We start from the raw sequence: 18,523 nt of genomic DNA, 5'->3' as shown, positions 1-18,523 counted from the left end.
TGGCCCAATAGGAGCGCTGGCCCACTGTAGACCAATCGTCTTTCGACGGAAGTTGCGTCACCAAAACAAGAACACGTGGCGGGACAGGGACTCAACCTGCAACTCAGCTATGTTTATGGAAAGTCGCATTTTTTTATGTTTACGCTAAGTTATTGACTCTAAGACGCTGCTGGATTTAACTGAAGTTATACGCGGCTGAATAGCTTATTTAACTCTTTTACTATATGGATGCGGAAAGGCTGCGCGTTAGCCAACATCCCATCCCCTTTTCAGTGGATACAATTGGTGATGGCAACACTAGCAATTCTTGTTATATATCCAGATGCCCCTGCACATCATCAGCAGACCGAGTGAGAAGTATGGTCTTCCCTAAACCTCCACAAGAGCTGCTCAGCCAAGTTGCTGCAATCACTCACGCACAGAAGCTTCTTCGAGCAGAGGGTATCCACGCAATGCCTGGGAAAGCTGGTGGTGTTTTCCATGACACCTTACAAATGATATGAGATATATGAAGAAGTCAGTGTATCATACTAGGCAGGTTTACTGCACTTCCACTTACTACACATTTACCCGTGTGTGTGTCTATTGTCAGTATATGTTGCTCGTCGTAAACTTTCTTAAAGTTTGCAACCATTACGATGATATTGTTGATGGTAACGTGTATGATTCCAGCATACCTAACAGGCATTTTTGACTTTTTGTACACAACCAGGACTGGACTGGGACAAAAAATCGGCCTGGGCATTTTAACTAGGCCCACCAAGTATTATAGGGAAAGCCATAAAGCCTTTGAATAAAAACAAATGCTGTTGTGACAGTGATGTACACTGTCATGTTGGTATATATGTATGATTTCTATACATTTTACATCAGATAAAAACTTTGGCTGTAAGATTCAGATAATTATTTATTAAAATCTAGACATTTTAAATGAGAATAAGACAGAAAAGTATTTCTTTGTGCCCCCCTTTCCCTGTTAATGCCCCACCTGGCCCCCTGGCAAAACTTTGCTAGACTCGCCCCTGCACAGTTACCAGCTGTCAGCTACTTAGAAAAGGATCCTGGTATTATTTGTCTCTCAGAAAAAGTTCATAACTTTCCTTCAACTCATTCATGTCACCTAAAAGGTAATCCTGTTTCTCCATCACCTGTTCAGCTCTGATGATTCAGTAAGAACATCTCCTGGTTTCATCTTCATGCTTCCCTCTCACCAGGATATCTGCAGCTTTTAGGGCTGTGGCTCCAGCAAACATCAGCTGATAATAGAAAGTAATATTAAATAAATTCTAACAACAGTTGATCAAGGTTAAACATGCTGCCGTTGTGTAGCGCAACCTCAGCTGGTTTCCTCTTTCTGGCGCAAAGTGGGCGATAAACAAACAAGAGAGAAAAGCCGATCAGCTGATCATTGATCAGTTTCATGATTGAAGTAGTATCAGGAGAGGGAGGGAGAGCACAGCTGGACCAGCGGCCACCAAGGGTCTCTCCTCCTCCACCAAAGCCACCACCAAACATCAGAGTTATTTATACACATCTGCCAGCATCTGGCCAATCCATCACCTTTCATTTTTTTTATACCGTTACAAAAACAACAACAACAAAATAACCCATCGGCCCACCGGGCAAATGTCCAGTCCAGCTATGTACACAACTAATTTTTTCAAAGCCCCTCACATTTCAGTCATAATCAAGTTCACTGATTGACTATACTGCAGTGCTGTTTTTGTGTATTCCTGTTTCATCGACTATAATAAAGTGCTCGTGTTACAGTAACAGTGAGTGGTGGATTCATTTAATGAAAGCCTAAGTTGGTCTTTAGTCTGCTTTAGACTTACTGACCTTCTTTGAATCAGCATCACTATAGTCCAAAAGGCACTGACAAAACATACAAGCATAAATAAATAAAATCTATAGAAAGACAAACATGTTTGATATGTTTTTTCAAGTTACACACAAATAGCATTCTCCGCTAACAGGCTCAGAAGACGCAACTATATAGAAACACAGAACAGAACAGAACCAAAGAAGCAATGTGTACAATCAAGTGATAAAGACAAGTTTGTTAAGTATTTGTACAACACATGCCTGCAACAGCTTCAGTGTTTCCTGGAATTGATTCCGAAACACCAACAGAGCTATTATCTCTCTGTTATGTCAGTCAAATAATCAACTATTCAGTGACCCCTTTTAAAATACTTAGTCACAGGACAAAGATAATCTCTCATAGCAACTTTGTACTGATTGTACAACTCATTTCTCTTTGACAAGTGGACCCTAACATGGCAGCAAAGTGCAACAATGTCTCTCTGTGTAGGGGGTCAAGAGTTCAGGGTATGCCTTTAATTTCTTGCCTGTCTGTAAATGACACTGTAATGGTATGATTAATCCTTTAGATTTTACCAGTATAAAAGTGAAACAATTACATTGTCTCATTGGTGCAACCTGAAAGACTCCCCTTACAGCTAGTCTTTGCATATTATAATAAGACAGAGAAAAGAAAGCAATTCATTCTCAATTTCTGTTAATTACAGGGTATTTTCCAACCTGTTTAGGTTCAAAAGAGCCAAAGGAAAATCCTCATCAATATTGACAAGTCCTATCGGCCATTCATTATGCATCACTTGTGCATCTTTGATGAGCGCCAAATCTCCCACCTTGAGGTTTGCATGCTTATGTTGCCACTTGTTTCGGCTCTGCAGTGTCCCTAGGTACTCCTGTCTCCATCTGTTCCAAAATGTGTTTGCAAGGTATTGAACTTGCCTCCACTGCTGTCAATGGAGATCTTTCTCAATAAAACTTCCTGGAGGGGAGAGTAGTGCACACCTTCTGGGTGCCTGGCCTCTTCTTGTGCGCCTTGTGACCACAGGCCAAAGGCCAAATACATCCAAGCCCACAAAGGTGAAAGGAGGTTTGGTGCTGATACGATCAGGAGGCAGATCTGCCATTCTTTGCTCAGTTGCTCTCTTCCTAAGTCTGTTGCAGATGATACAGTTGTTGATAATCTGCTTGATTAGCCTCCTGGCTCCTGTAATCCAGTATCAAGCAGTACGGACTGCACCTTCTGTGAACACCCGTCTTTGATGCATTACTTGCTGGTGATGGTATTCTACTATTAACTTGGCAACGTGGCTGTCACCTGGAATAATGAGAGGATGTTTCTCCTTGTAGTCGATGTTAGCGTGTTTCAGCCTTCTGCCTGTCCTCAAGTGTCCTTCATTATCACAGTGGGGACTGAGTTTCTGTAAAGAGCTTTGTTTTGGTATGTCTTTACTATCTGGTCGTTAAGTCTGACGTCACTAGCTGTGTCTGGGCCTAAACTCCGCTGCAGGTCCATATATCAAACGATCACTATGGCATTACTGAGAGTTGAAAAACTGTCTAAAGTCTTTCATCTTTAATAAAATGATCAGAGTTCTGTTCTACCAGGTGTAACAATTGAGTTTAACATCCAGGCATCCATGAAAACGGAATTTATGACATTTAACGGAGTTAGAAGTTAGCAGGAAGTTAGCTCGCTAGCTTCTATCTAAATACAATATAGCATGTCCTGACTGCGGGGTTTTGGAAACAAATTAAAACGTACAGCTCTGCTATCACTTCCAACATAAATGAAGACAGAAAACTAAATAGCAGTGATGTTTGTAGGGTTACTGAAGTTTGGCTAGCTGGTATATAATGATGTGCTATGTGACCGCTAGCGACACAGCTATGTTAGCATAATATAAACAAGCTAACTTTTTTCCCCACTCAATAAAAGTTAATGTGTGTGTTCTCAGTGGTCAGGAACAAATGTACAAACAGTGGCAGGATGCTGTAAAAGGACCAAACTTCAGCCAGGAGAACAACTGAGATAATCCATCCACAATACGAGGTTAGTCATTCATATACTGCTGCATGGGCTGGGCTGTAGTTACATCCTAAGTTTTAAAAACTGAGCTTAAATAAATGATTAGCGGTAATAAAAAGCCGAGGGAGGTCAACAGTGACTGTTTTAGGAGCTTTTTGAGATTAAATAGAAGAAAATACAAAACATTAAACATGTTAACAACGCAAAAGCCATATTAAACGCAGACTACTTTAGGCCCGGAAGTAGGATTCGTCACGTCATCACTTAACGACCGGATTGGCAATACAGGCAAGTTCCTCCTCAAACATTTCCTTCTGGACACTTTTGATCACAACAATCTCAGCTTTTGTCAGTTCCTCTACTGTGTGAGACTGTTTGCAATGATGCCATGAACTGCAAGAGAGGTCTTCATCTTTGTTTTTGAAGACCTTCACAATATGAATGAGCAAGCCAAGGGCCCTGAGGATTTTCTTCAAAGAGGAAAAACGTCTGAAACTTTGCGATCCTAGCTGAGACCCATCATTGCTCGTGTGAGAGACAAAGCTACGTATTTCATCATCCAACACGGGGTCCACGAGGTCATAGGTTTCAGTTTCTGTTGTAACACTGGCTTGTAACAAGAAAACAGGTCCTTTAAGCCAAGCACTGTCACCAAGCATGGAAGAAGGCACTGAGCATGTGCCTGTGTCAGCAGTGTTAGAGCTCGTAGAAACATAGTGCCATTGTTTTGGTTCTGAAATCCTCCTGATTTGCTGCACCCTGCTGCCAACATGTCCATAGAACCTCTTAGTCTGGTTACTTATATAGCCTAAAACCACACGGCTGTCTGTGTAGAATTCAACTGCATCAAGATTTAGGTCCAGTTCAGCTGTGATGGCTTTGGCAAGCTCTGCAGCTAACACAGCAGCTCCCAATTCTAGTCTTGGAAATCTATGAGCAGATTGTGGGGCCAATTTTGCTTTCCCCAGAACGAAGCCCACATGATGGTTCTGATCTTCAACATTGGTCTTTAGGAAGGCAACTGCTGCAATGGCTTTAGTCAAAGTGTTTGAAAAGATGTGTAACTCTTTTCTGATTGCTCTTGACATCGTAGCAGAAGCATAGGTTCTCGGAATATGTACATTCTTGAGATCAACAAAAGATTCTTTCCACTTATTCCACTCAGCTTCCCTTTCTCCAGCTAGTAGAGTGTCCCAGTCTAGGGTTTCATTTGAAAGTTCTCTCAGCAGCATCTTTCCCTGCATTGTAACTGGCGAAGCAAATCCTATGGGATTGAAAAGACCATTGATTGTAGCTAAGGGACCTCTCTTTGTAAAGGGCTTCACTGTGTCTGCTACTTGGAAGTTAAAGGTGTCTTTCTTAAGGTCCCATATCAGACCAAGACTTCGCTGTGTAAGGTGTCACATCAGTCTCCAGATTTAGCTCCTTGAGCCCCCTTTGCACGGTCATCTGGAGAAAACGCAACAAGAACCTCAGAGCTATTCGATGCTATTTTATGCAGACGAAGGTTAGATGTGGCAAGCATTTTCTGTGCTCTCTTCAAAGCACTGTCAATGTAGAACTCCCTCTTAACAACACATTGTGCATCTGATTCAAATTCCTCTACACCAGGGGTGTCAAACTCAAATACACAGTGGGCTAAAATTCAAAACTGGAACAAAGTCGCGGGCTAACATTAATATTTATTGAAATATATTTATTCCTCCAGATATAAGAATGAATCTTTTCTTATGGACTCAAACACGTTTTGCTGAAAAACTGAATATGGAACAAGCAAAGCTTAATACTAAACAATATATATATTAGCTGTATAATACCAGTAGGCCAGCTCTAATAGTAATTTGGTATGGCTTCGCGGGCCAGAGTTTGACACCTATGCTCTACACCATAAGCTGCTGCATGTCGAAGGCCATATATAGCTACAGATAGGGAGGAACTATTGCCAAACACATGAACCGTCAAGCGATACTCACAGATGTCACTGGCAGGATTGTTGTCTTCATGCCAGAGGAAGCGCAAATAGTTCTGATGGTCCTCTCTTTCAATGAAACTGTGAAACATCTGTTCAATAGCGGTTACTGCAACATTTTCATGTCTGAATCTCAACAATACACTCATCAAGCTATTATTGAGGTCAGGTCCAGAGAAGAGGACATCATTGAGAGAGACGCCATGGCACTTTGCACTTGAGTCAAAAACAACTCTGATCTGTCCTGGCTTCTGTGGATGGTACACCCCAAAGGTAGATAAATACCAGTACTCCTTGTCCACTTCAAGCGGAAGGGCCAGTTCAGCATGGTCACTATCAAATATATTCTGCATGAAGGCAAAGAAATGCCTCTTCATTTCAGGCCTTTTTTCAAGGGTGCAATGAAGAGAGGATAAGCGTTTGACTGCCTGGTTGCAATTGTTGGCAAGCTGCTGGGAGGTCCCTTAAATGCAATTGGTGCCATCCAACTGTTGCTGTCATCTATGAGCATCTCTCTCTTCATGACCTCTAGGAACAGTTTGTCTTCAACAGAAAGGCCAATTTTGTTATCGTCCTCAGATGTATCAAAAATAGTGCTTCCAAGAGTGGATACATCAATTCTAGGTGTTTCAGTGGTAGGGAAGGCTTTATGCTCAGTCTTGGACCCATAATTCTCTTTGATATGAACCATATTTGGGCATGGCCTGAGATAGGATGGGTGATTGTTTTCAAGCACATTGGTGTGATAGGCATGCACAGTTGCAGGCTTGTGAGCATCACCTAAGCAGACATCACTAATGATAACCCATCCCAGATCCAGTTTCCGAGCGTATGGGGCATTGTGAGGACCATTTCTGAGCTGCTACAACTTATGGACACTAAGTAGGTCACGTTCCAGTAAAAGGAGGATCTCAGCTTTGTGGTCGAGTGGTGGGATAAGATGGGCTATTGGCCTTAGATGAGAATGTTTTACTGCCACCTCAGGGCAGCTATCTCAGCTCTGTTACTCGGAATGTTGTTAGATTCAATTATTCAATTATTGTTGGCAGTGTGACCGATGTGGCTCCATCTAGTGACTCCTCTACAAAGCCTGTGGCTCTTCTACCCATCATTTCTGTCGTTCCGCCACATGTACAAAGTGTAAATGGAGACTCCGATCCCTTTATGCCACAAACATCAAAAAACTCTGTCCTGGCAAGCGACTGATTACTCTGATCACAGCACAACATAAGCCTTTGTCACTCGCTCTGGCTGCGCTTTTGGGAAAGCCTTTACCAAGCAGATCTTAGAACAGGATCTTCCTCTCTGAGCCTCTCCACATACTTCAGTGCAAGTCGATGTTAAGGCAGGCTGAGTTGTGTCTTCTGTGCCCTCCCTGCCATGACCAAAGAGGGTGCGAGACAAGGTCTACGGCCTTCTGCAGAACAGGCTGGAGGCTTTTTCATGGTGTAGTCCAAAATTTAACTGACAGTGTTGGTGATTTTATCAACATTGATTGACTTATAAATGCAGCATCAGTACCATCAGATTTTTTTTATTCACCATGCAATACCACTGGAAAATATTCTGATTGGCAATTGCTTTGATTGATTTTTAAGCATGACAATGACCCAAACACACTTCCGCAGTAAAATGCAGTTAAAGCATTTCTGGATAAAAAAAAAAAAAAGAGTCATGGATTGGCCTTCCCAGAGCATGGACCTGAAGTGGTGTGGGATCATGTTGAAGTCAACATCCAAAGTATCTAAAAGAAAGCTTGTCTAAGAGAGTTCAACCTGTGATGTAGAATAAAAGTGCTCATACCAAATGTTGACTTTCAAGCTTGCTAGAATAGTATAAATTGTTTTTGCTTAATATTCTAGATTTTTTCACACATATATATTTGCATGTTTCTGCACCTATTTCCCCTTTTCTTAACACAATACAAAGAAATGATGGGTGAGTAAAAACTTGGTTGCAAGTTCTACAAACATTTCTTCCATTTTGACGTGTATTTGTAGCTTAAATTTGCACATTTGTACAGTACTCTGTATTTCAAAACTCATACAAGCGTGCATCAGCTCTATGTGCTAGTATAGTTTTTCTTTTGATAATGTTCTAATGACCGATGGACTTTAATTACTCGCATTGCTGCAGTACTGTGTCCTACTCTGTTATTTCAGTACACAAGAGCTTTAATATGTTTTGGCACATTTTTTTTTTCAACACTTGGACAGTTCAAACCGTGATAAAATGTACTTGTAAACAATCCTCAAATGACTAAATAAATAATCAAAAGATGCATGTTTTTTTTTCCCATTTGTCCTTTATTGTTTTCTAAAACTCAAATAAATGATACTTTCTTTAATACTACAATTCATAGAGCCAAAAAATAAGCTCACTGTAGAATGTAAACTAGATCAGGTGAAAATAAATAGTTGAGGGCAAAAGTATCATGATGGCCACAGTGAAAAAAACAAACAACTTTTTACACTTCTTTTCCAGCACAGTGTGTGGCTCTGAGTCTTTTTTTTCTTTCTGAAGGCAAATTCATTTTTCACAACTCCTAAATGACATATTAAGATTTTTTAAAAATGCATCACAACAGCCCTATAAAAGCATGACAGTGAAAGGCAGTGAGTTTCCCTACACCAAAAACACAGTTACAATCAGAGATTGGTAAATTCTGTAGCAGATACTACTCTTTTCCCAAACTTCCCTGATTATGGAAATTCAAAAAGCAGTTGTGGTTACGTGAGATACAAAGAAAGACACAGCACTTGAGGCATAACACTCGTGATGTCCTCTGACAGTCCCCAAAACGGCACCTGCCCCCCTCTCCCTCTCCAAGCTGCTCCGGCCAGTGACCTGAACCGTCATATCGTGTGGCTGCGTCTGGCAGAGGACTCTCCTCCACCAGGATGGGACTGCGGGTTTCATTTGTTGTGTGAACCTCTGCTGCCGGCGGCTGGGGAGGAACTGAGTCTTGGGTATCCGAGCTACTAGAGAAGATCAAAGCCTTGGACACTTCCAATCTGAAAGCCATGAGAGTCAAAGGTGGCACGGATGCTCTGAAATCCTGTCGATACAGGAGCCAGGAGTTTACCAAAGCCAGATCCGTGAGGTACCAGAGCACTGCTTGGGGCCAGCAGCTTGGTGCAGAGGCAGTGAGGGGAATTGCATAAAGATTTTTCAGTTCTCTGTGGAGACGGGCTGACATCTGGGCTTTCTCAAAGTTTTCAATGAGAGAGGCCGCACTCCTTTGGCCATTTCCCGCAGTAGAAAGTATGAAGCCACAATGGGATCTGCGCAGCATCAACTTCCCATCTGAGCTTACAAACTCATCACCAATCTGTCCTCGAGCCCCTCCCACCCTGCCTGCTCCATGAACCCCAGCAGCTAAAAGGCGTTCGAGCATCACAGGGGTGGACAGTTCCTGTTTGCAAAGGAACACCATGCTACCTTTGGGGACCATTTTTTCTACAGCACCTTCTTTGTCTGAGAGATCCACCTTAAGATCGACATGTAAGAGTAAGCCGTCAAATCCAATTAAAGCAGTGCTGTAGAGAGACAGTTTGTTGTTGTGCACCTTCCCAGTGAGAGGAAGTGGATATTGGTCAACTGCATAATCGCCCTCTCGTCTTAATGACTGGCACCCTGCTTTGAAACGACACAATAATGGCTGAACTTTCCACAGGGGATCAGCCTGTTTTGAACCATCTGAGCCATTTGCCTCGTCACCACATTGATCACTATCACAAGTTCCTTTGTGGGGATTAGCGTTGGCTGGATACTTTGAAGAAGTCAGCTTCAGTGTGCGAGACAGTTCGAGGAAACGGGACAACGGGATGGCTTCAGCAATCAACGGCACCTTAGTCAAGTCTTCCCAGTAGAGCTTTGCACTGGGAAACTAAGAAAGTAACAATAGAAAAAAAATAATAAAATTAGGTTTTAGCATCTAACCAAGACTGAGGTAATAATTTCAGTAATCAGACAGGCAGAAATACAAACCTTCAAAGTTCCCATTGCGATGTGGATCCCAACAAAGCGTGCAACTTCCCTGGCCGTGACAGCGTCAGGCATGTTGGACAGTTTATTTGTACAGTTGGCAAGTTCTACCCAGGTATCCCAACCAAAGTACTTAGAGAAGTAATCAATGGGCTCTCTGGTTCTGTTGCCATCTCTTGGTGCATTAGACGGGATCACGGATGTTGGCAAACTAAGGGGGGAATAAAGTCAAAAGAACATCAAGAGCAAATCTTACATGTATGTAACAGAGGAACAACAGCAATAATAGAAAAAAAGGTATTTAGAGTTATTTCTATGTATGATAGTTTTGTAGACTCAAAGAAAGTCTTACTGTACCTTTGCGATGTGTGATCTGACTGTTGTGCGCTGATGGCCGAGTTCTTGGAGAAATAGGCCATTACTTCTGCTTCTGAATCAAGCTGAGGATCTGACAATTCAAAGCCACCCATATCCTCTTCATCGGGACTTTGGAGGAGAAACTCATGAAGATCTGGTAGGTGCTGCCACTCAGAGTCTGACACAGCTAAAGGACAGATTTATTAAGTTTTATTGACATCATCAATAAACAGCTTAAGAAAGTCTCTCAAATATAAATACTAATCATTCCACAAAAGGGAACAAACCTTGTTGCTCGATGACCTCAGGATCTGAGAAAAGACCTTCGACTCTTGTTTCCTGATAGTCTGGTACAGAATGGATCGATTCACCTGTTTAAACAGACTCAAAATTAATATATAAGCCTTTAAGTAGTATTTGGAGAATACCAAATATAAAAATCAATAAGAAAGTCAAGTCTCTTCCATTTGTATAACTGAAAAATACTGGCGATTGTCAGTGCAACCTGCTAGTAGACACACCTATGTCATCAATTTAAAAATCCTAGATGACTTCCTTCTTGAGTTATTGCACTCGTAAGATTTTCAAAAACCTTGATCTCTGATATTGACATTGAGGTCACTGAGATTAAAATCACCTGAGAGTTTTAGTAGCTGCACTGACAGTAATAATTTGAAAATCCTCATCCCTACATTCTCAAGTTACTGCATTGACCAGATTTTCAGAAAAGCTGACCTCTGAACTTTAGGCCAAGGTCACCAAGATCCAAACTCATCCAAGGTTTTTAGCAAATAAACCTGTGGTATCAGTTTGAAGCTACTATGCAATTATCGCATTCACAAACTTAGGGGTCAACAATGCCCACCCGCCCATCCAGCAGGGTGATGACAATACCCCATCAGCCTTTTACGACTGAGGATTAAAAATGGTGGATTTCAAAGTAAGTGGAGGTGGAGGTCGAGTGAGTTACTTACGTATATCACAATCTGCTGTTTGACTTTCTGTCTGATTTTCATCGTGGGATCCCTCTGGGTTTCTGCTGGTCCCAGCAGATTCTACTAGGACCTCTCTCTCCTCCTCCTTTATTGGATAGAAAATACACTGGCTGGTGTTGAACTCTGGTAAGATGCAACAGTCCGTTGTCCTCTCCCCAACCTCTACTGCTAAAATACAAATCAAAGAACATGATTTAACATGGCACAGTGGTTTTCCAAGAGTTATACTCATTAGCGACAACAGCTAAACTTTGGTTTATCCAATAATCAGAAATCCTGTTACTCTCAAAAAAGTAACATTTGATTTAAAAAAAAGAGAAGAAGAAGAAATCAAGAGATACTGTGCCAGGTGGTATGCAGACTGCAGAAATCAATAGTTTTATAATTACATATTGGTTGAGAAACCTTAATACTTACTTGGGATGACTGTATTTTCACTAAGTGCCTCTACATTCCAGCGGATGTGTCTGCTGCCATTTGTGGCTGGAACATCATTCACTATGAGGCTGCTTTCCTCTTTCACCAGAACAGTCCTTATATCGCGATGATGCAGCGGCTGCACGCTTGCAGTCTGTCTATTTTGACTAGTGGATGCAGTCAGTGGTTGATTCGAACTGTTCTCTTCAACCTTGATCTCATCACTTCCAAGAACTTGTACCTCATTTTCAGTGATGTAGCCCAAACCCTGTAATGAAAACAAGTCTTAAGTATGCAGTGTTGAATTCTATCTAACATAGCTGATACTGCAAGTGTCTCACCTGTGCTTTATTGTCGCTTGCCATCATCAGGCACTGCTCCTTTTCAGCAGTCGCTCTCTGTCTAGAAGTAAGGAACTTCTCCAGTATGAGGCCTGGAGACTGGTCCATCACCTTATCTTGTTCCGTTCCTCCATGGAGCCCTCTTTCCTTCATTACTTCTTCAACACTCGTGGTAATTGACTCCAGCTCAAAGACGACTTGGTCTTCGGGAGATCCCTCTAACGTAGAGGGAATGGAAGGCAACAAAGCACCAGGAACATCTGCTTTGTTGATATTTAATTTGGAACTTGTCTCCGGCTGTGCCGTCTTTGTGCCGATCTCACAGTCAGTCATTTCTGAATCTGAGGTTATGGGACATTTTTCATAAACTACCTGACAATAATCCTGCTGTTTCTCTGAGTCTTTGGGAGCATCTCCAGCTGAAACCCTCTTTGATGGTAAATCCCTTTTCAGACGCCCTGTTCCTCTACTCCTACCTCTCGCAGAATTCATAACTGCTCCCTTTCCTTCTGCTTTTTGCCTCTGAATTAAAACTTCTTCTTCTTCTTCTTTGATCTCCACTTGATAAGTGGAACATGAAACAGTCTGCGAAGTCAGACTATTTTCAGTTGTATCAGTACTGACTAGGATAGATCCTTTATTATTATTTCCATTTTCAGAACTGCAGCTTGCAATTGATTCATTTTGAGGAACAGTGTCACGTTGAGAAGTCGGATCGTCTCTCTCATTCTGTTCCCCAACAGTGACTAAATCTACCTCTAGAAGTAAATCTTCCTTAATATCTTCCTCTGCAGTACCCTGGACTTCACAATCAGAGTTGGAATTCCTTGGGGTACCTTGTTCTAGCTTCTTATCATCTGATGCCGAAGGTTTTTCTGTCTCATCAGTCTTTGTCTGAGTAGAGCTACTTAAAGTGGTTTCGGATGTGAAATCTGGAAGACTCCCATAATGTTTCACCTGTTCAGATGATGAGTAAATGATTGGCGATATATGAGATGGATTACCATCTTCTGTTCTGCTTCCATTCTTATCTTCATAGGTCTTCACTTCAGCATCTGGAGGAGGTATGGGTAAAGATGGGGAGGGGATCAAAGCTGGAAAGGAGAGACTTTGTTCCCTTTCTTCTAATGCATTCTCTCCCATCTCTGTCTCAGTGTCCCAGTCTGTAGCAGCATTCTTCACCCCAACAAGCTTTTCACTTCCTTTGGGAAGCTGGTAAAGATCCAAGGTTGAGACGCCTTCAAAGATGTTCCCATTGGTGTAAGTGAGACTGGGACTTTCTACAATATGCACAGTTGCCTTGTGCTTCTGTAGGGATGAGACTTCACCAAATCGCTCTCCACAATCCTTACACTCTAAGGAACGCTTGGAATGAGATGTTATCACTCCTTCAGTCTCTATTTTTGAGGAAGCTTTACGTTTTCTGGTGTTCTTTGGCTTGGCAGGCGTTGGCTCAGGTGGTTGATGAGAAAGCTGGAGCGAGGACATCAATGAAAGTGCTTTCTGGTTCTTCTTGGGTCTTCCTCCTTTTTTCTTACCTTCTGCTGTGAGATTATCTGTGCACTCACTTGCTGGATGCTTGAGATTGTTGTTGTTAGTCTGTTGAGACATTGTCTGGGACTCATGAGGCGAAGCCTCTGAGGCTTGGGTTGATGCCTTGGAAGGGTCCAACTTGTAAACTTTCAGCTGAGGCTGTTTATGGCCTTTTAGTAGAAGCAGAGAGTCTTGCTTTATATTTGAGCAAGGTGTGTCTGCCTTTTTGACTTTTCCCCCTTTTTCCATGTCTGTCTTTGGCTTCCCATCCTTTGCATTTTTGCGTTTTTGCTTCTTTTGTATTATTTTTGTCTGTTTTTTCTTTGTAAGTATAGGCGATGCTACAGTTTTGTGCTTACTTATTTGCACAACACCCACACTGGCCACTTCCGTTTGCTTTTTCATCTTATTTTTTCTTGTATCCTCTTTGAGCTGTTCTACTTGTGGGGCTTGGGGCGATAAGGGTGAGTTTGTTTCAGCAGTTGATAATACTCTTTCTACTTTTTTATCCTTTTTTCCTTTCCTTCCCTTCTTCTGTGACGGTACTTTTTGCTCTGTGAGTTTTTTGGGTGGTGTCTTGCTTCTTGTCGCCTCTTCTTGCATTGGCTGACGCTGCTGCGAAGGCTTCCTCTGTTTCTTGTTTTTCTTTTCTTTGCTTTGTGGGCCAAATTTAACAACAAGGTGGGGTTTTTTTGACCTTTGCCGCTTGGCAGGTTTGGCATCAATTTGTAAGTCATCTTGGTAGATGCTTCCCACAAAATCTTGCATATATCCTTGAAAGAAAAAAGCTCTGGCTGGCTTTCTTTTCCGGACTTTCACCAGCTCTTGGGCTGACATTACATTAATGGGTAATTCTGAGATCTTTGCCACCTTCTTAGACTGTAATTGCGACAGAACCTTTTCTTCAGCAGGCGGGTTTTCTGATTCAGACAGGTTATTCTTGGAATCTTCCAGCAGTTTGTCAGGTGGTTCTTCTTCAGGCTTCTTTTGTGTCTCTTCTTGTGTGTCTGGATCTATCACAGGGTGCACCTGATTTAGATCTACTGTTTCCATATGTGAATCAAAAACTTTTGTGGAATGGGTTTTCGATTCACTTGAAGCTTGCGTGAGTGTGTTTGCTTGAACAACTGTGCAAGAAGAAATGTCCTGTTCCTCTGGTTGTAAATATGTTTGCTCCAACTCAACGGTAGGCATAAGAGGTGGAACTGACAGGCTGGTCTCTTGCTCATCTAGGACGGTATGCTCTGCAGTCTTATCGAGAGTCTCTAGTTCTGTAGTTGGTACCAGAGAGGAGGAAGGGATTTCATTTTGTTGGATTGCTTGGGATTGCTCTAGCACCTCAGTTGGTATCAAAGCAGGGGTAAGTTCTAATATGACCGTCTGCTCCAGATTTTGTTTAGGATCATCTACCTCATTTTGACTAACCATTTGCTCCACAGGATTAGAATGAAGCAAATCAATATCCGGTTGCTGAAGGATCTGATGCATCCCCTCTCCCTCAGGTCTCTCTGCTTGTTCAGTTGGAACAAGTGTAAGCTCTGCATTTTCACCTGCTGCTATGTGAGGACCTAATACTGAGAAAGAGGGATTTTCTAGCTGTCCATCTGGAGTAATAGGTTCCAGTATAATTGTTTGCTCCATTGGATCATATGGATTGTTTGACGGGTCACCTTCATCTGTCTTAGAGTCTGTTTGTTTCAGTCCTATAAAATCTATCTGCGGTGGACTGAGATTCACATTCACCGGCTCTAACCCTTGTGATACTTGCTGCACCTCCAGTGGTGGAGCATGAGGTGGCACCTGCCCCAGTATGACAACTTGGTTCACTTTCTGCACATTTCCCAAAGACTCAATAAGTTTGCGAATCTGCTCTGTGTCAATATTGGCATCAACTTTTTGCAGGGGTCCGTTCGGCTCCACCTGTAGTAGTGCTGGTTGGCAGATGGATATCGGAGTTATAATGGGTGTAGTCTGTTTCACTTGCTGACCTTCTGGGAGAACATTACTGGCAGTAGCAGGCAAGGAATTGTGTTTAGTTTTCATGTGGTGCAAACGTGTCCTGGAACTCTTGAAAGTGGCCTTGCACATAGAACAGGGATACTTTGTTGCTGAAGCACCTAGAGACAATAAACGAAGAAACTTTATGGTGATGCTTTTAATTCATTTCAAGTCATGGCATTTCTATTTAACAACACTTTACCACTTGTACCAATGGCTTTTTTCCTTACCATCATTTTTTCTCGGTTGTGCTTTAGCTGTGGTTTCTCCCCCCTCTCCTTCAGCTCCCTCCGGCGAGTGTAACACCAAATGTTTCTGCAGAGCCTTGGACATGGTGAACCTCTTTCCACATTCCTTGCAAACATAAGGCCTCTCTCCAGTGTGTGTGCGCCGGTGATACTTCAGCAATGTCAGCGTTTTGCAAGGTTTGCCACAGTCAGTGCAGGCATAACCATCTTGGCCAAAATGAATTTTTTTATGAACGGTCAGCTCTGATGACTTGTTGAAGGCCTGACTGCAGATTGGACACTTGAAAGGTTTCTTCTCTGTGTGGGCTTTCTGGTGGACCATGAGCTCTGTGGAGTTTGTGAAATGTCGATCACAAACATAACAAGCAAACAGGGCATTCCTCAGTATGCACTGTTCATATTCTGCTGGGTGGCTCAGCTTGAGATGACGTTCTTTGCTCTTGTGATCGCTGAAGATTATATGGCACTCCATGCACTGGAGGGAAAGCTGAGATGCTACAGGGGAAAAGGGCAGAAGCAGAGTAAATACATATAACACACGTCTGTATCCCTAGACTCAAATCCATACAAAACATACATGCTCGCAAAAACAAACACGTGATTCTAGGATTATTTCATTTGCGAATGTGTAGGTAAATTTGGATGGAGGTAAAGACAGGTTAAGAAACACCTGACAAAAATTATACCGCATAGTATTGCAAATTTTTTCCATGGCAATATTGTATTCATAATGGGAACCAAATATCAATATTTTGTTAAATAAATGAAATACTATTAACAAAAGGGCATCTCATGCACCTCCATCCTGAGATAACACATGTAGCCAAGCAAATTCAGATTAAATTGACTCGACAAAAGAAACATCCCAAACTGGACACACTTAGCCTGACAAAGCTAATGGCTCAGTCACAAAGTTAAAGACAGGACAGCAACCTCCTTACAGCTACAAAAAACACGATTAAATAAAAAATTGTTTTGTGCCTGGTGACTGCATTGATGTTTTTCACATTCTGTGACCAATCCCAACTTGCTGTAACTAAATGGTTGCTTAGAGCTTGGGCTGACAATTACTCATAAAGAGATTGTGGAATGTTTGCAAATATTTGCTCTCTAATTTACAAATGAAGACAGATTGCCAACATATTTCCATCAATGTGAATGAGTCTTTGTTGAGTCAAGTTTAAGAACATAGTTTGCAGTTGAAGAAAGGGAGGATAAATCGCAGAATATGCATATATAAGCATACTGGAAATTGTTAGAAATCAAAATAATATCGTACTGTGGGTAAAGTACTGTGATTATATTGTACTGTGGAGTGTCTGGTGATTCCCACCTCTAATATCAACCCAACCAAAATAATTTCTCACTTTGAGTTTTGTCTGCTACTGAACATTAGATTCTATTGACTGTACAGATTTAACCAAACTTCAAACAGTATCAGCTTAATGAAGCAATGTTAGGTTTACATCTTGTAAAAGTACTGCAAAGGATACAGTCATACACAGTTAATTACTGCAGATATTGTTTACAGCAGAATATGATGTCTCCTGTAATTCTAAATTTGAAATAATAACAATCAAGCAGGTCTCTCAGTCCTCGACAACATATAACATGGAAAGACAAGTAAAAGACTCACATGTGAGAGGCATGACCAGCGGTTTGGACATATCCATCTTCAAAGGATCTACCATGGCCTTCTTGGAAGGAACATATTTCCTGCCGTCACTCACAGCTTTCTCCTGCTTTTTACCCTTTTGCCCATCACATCCAGCATTCGTGTTAGTTTCAGGTACCACTGGTTTTGCAGCTGTGTCCACGTCCATCCCTACCTTTGCAGGTGTTTCTGCTGATTTTAGCCTTGCTGCACTTCCCTCCGGTGCATTTACCTCCTCGGTCTCAGCAGCAGCTCCCTTGCTGTCTTTTTTTTGTGCATCTAGCTCATTTTGTGCTGGCTGAGCCTCAGTGTCCAGCGGTGGCTTTGAGGTCGCTGTGGTCACAGGGTTTGACCCACTCTGAGCCTGGTTTGCAGTCTGCATTTGTAGTCTTTCTTGTTCAGATGTTTCTGCGAAGTCAGGTTCCAGACAGAAACACATATGACTGATAATTACACAGATACTAATCGCCCTACCTCATTTAGCTTTTTGCCAAGACTGCGGGTTCTACACATTTTAAAAGGAGTGAAAAGCATCTTTGTAATCCACATAGCGACAGCTGGGGGACTAGCGCATATTGTTACTGAGCTTGTAACATTTGCATTACAAAAAAACAAAAGCAAAAAAAAAAAAAAAAAACAACAACATGGGGCTCAGCCGCCACAATGAGGTGTTAAAGAATAAAAAAATAAATAAAAATTAAAGACATGTGAAAACATTTGAGGACCATATTCCTACTGGTGAGTTCCTTGAGCAATGTCTCTCTAATAACCAGACGAAGATAATGGTAGCCTGGTTAGCCTATTTCACTGATTTGCGGTAAAAATCAGAGTGCAAAATGCGATACTTCCGCTCTGATAAAGCGCCAAATACACTAAATAATATTCCTCGATTTAAGACCATCCATCTACACAGACGCCCACTTACACAGACACGGTGTGTGGAAGTAGGAGGATGTAGATTCAGCGTTACCTAGACTCACTCGTCCGCCCAAACATCACCGCGTCGTTTCTGACAAAGCCTGCACGGAGGAGATGCAGACATCGTGACGTCACGTCTGACAAAGCTCGCGGAGGAGTGACGGGAAATGTGGTTTTCCAGCAAGTTTGGGCCACTCTGAAAACTGTTACTACCGGTTGGCTTCCTTGACCAATGTTAAGTCCGTTTCAATTTTTTTGT

General features: G+C 42.0%; 1 protein-coding gene across 4 annotated transcripts; it reads right to left on the bottom strand.

Moving 5' to 3' along the window:
* Positions 1 to 8,107: 8,107 nt before the first annotated feature.
* Positions 8,108 to 18,405, bottom strand: LOC120722105. 4 transcript variants are annotated; one of them, XM_040012924.1, is made up of 10 exons: positions 18,317 to 18,405; positions 17,329 to 17,754; positions 15,675 to 16,187; positions 11,914 to 15,563; positions 11,573 to 11,840; positions 11,135 to 11,323; positions 10,448 to 10,531; positions 10,161 to 10,347; positions 9,807 to 10,014; positions 8,108 to 9,705 (listed from the first exon to the last, which is right to left on the bottom strand). In XM_040012924.1, the coding sequence occupies exons 2-10, from the start codon at positions 17,726 to 17,728 to the stop codon at positions 8,494 to 8,496; spliced, it is 6,711 nt and encodes a 2,236-aa protein (XP_039868858.1). In that variant the 5' UTR covers positions 17,729 to 17,754; positions 18,317 to 18,405; the 3' UTR covers positions 8,108 to 8,493. The 4 variants fall into 4 exon arrangements, with proteins under 4 accessions (XP_039868858.1, XP_039868857.1, XP_039868856.1 ...); XM_040012923.1 differs by having other exon boundaries at positions 18,272 to 18,395; XM_040012922.1 differs by having other exon boundaries at positions 11,135 to 11,320; positions 17,329 to 18,364.
* Between the last annotated feature and the right edge of the window lie 118 nt (positions 18,406 to 18,523).

This window comes from Simochromis diagramma, unplaced genomic scaffold (assembly GCF_900408965.1).
Source record: "Simochromis diagramma unplaced genomic scaffold, fSimDia1.1 OVJJ01000618.1, whole genome shotgun sequence".
In the NCBI taxonomy this organism is placed as follows: Eukaryota; Metazoa; Chordata; class Actinopteri; order Cichliformes; family Cichlidae; genus Simochromis; species Simochromis diagramma.
This window is presented reverse-complemented; position numbering and strand designations above follow the sequence as displayed.

Bases quoted from the DNA above. Each gene is read 5' to 3' on its own strand.
- LOC120722105 (XM_040012921.1), bottom strand. From the start codon at position 17,785: ATGTGTTTCTGTCTGGAACCTGACTTCGCAGAAACATCTGAACAAGAA. The intron at 11,841-11,913 runs GTGAGACACTTG...TTTTCATTACAG, and splicing joins CAAGCGACAATAAAGCACAG to GGTTTGGGCTACATCACTGA. The intron at 9,706-9,806 runs GTTTGTATTTCT...TTACTTTCTTAG, and splicing joins TCGCAATGGGAACTTTGAAG to TTTCCCAGTGCAAAGCTCTA.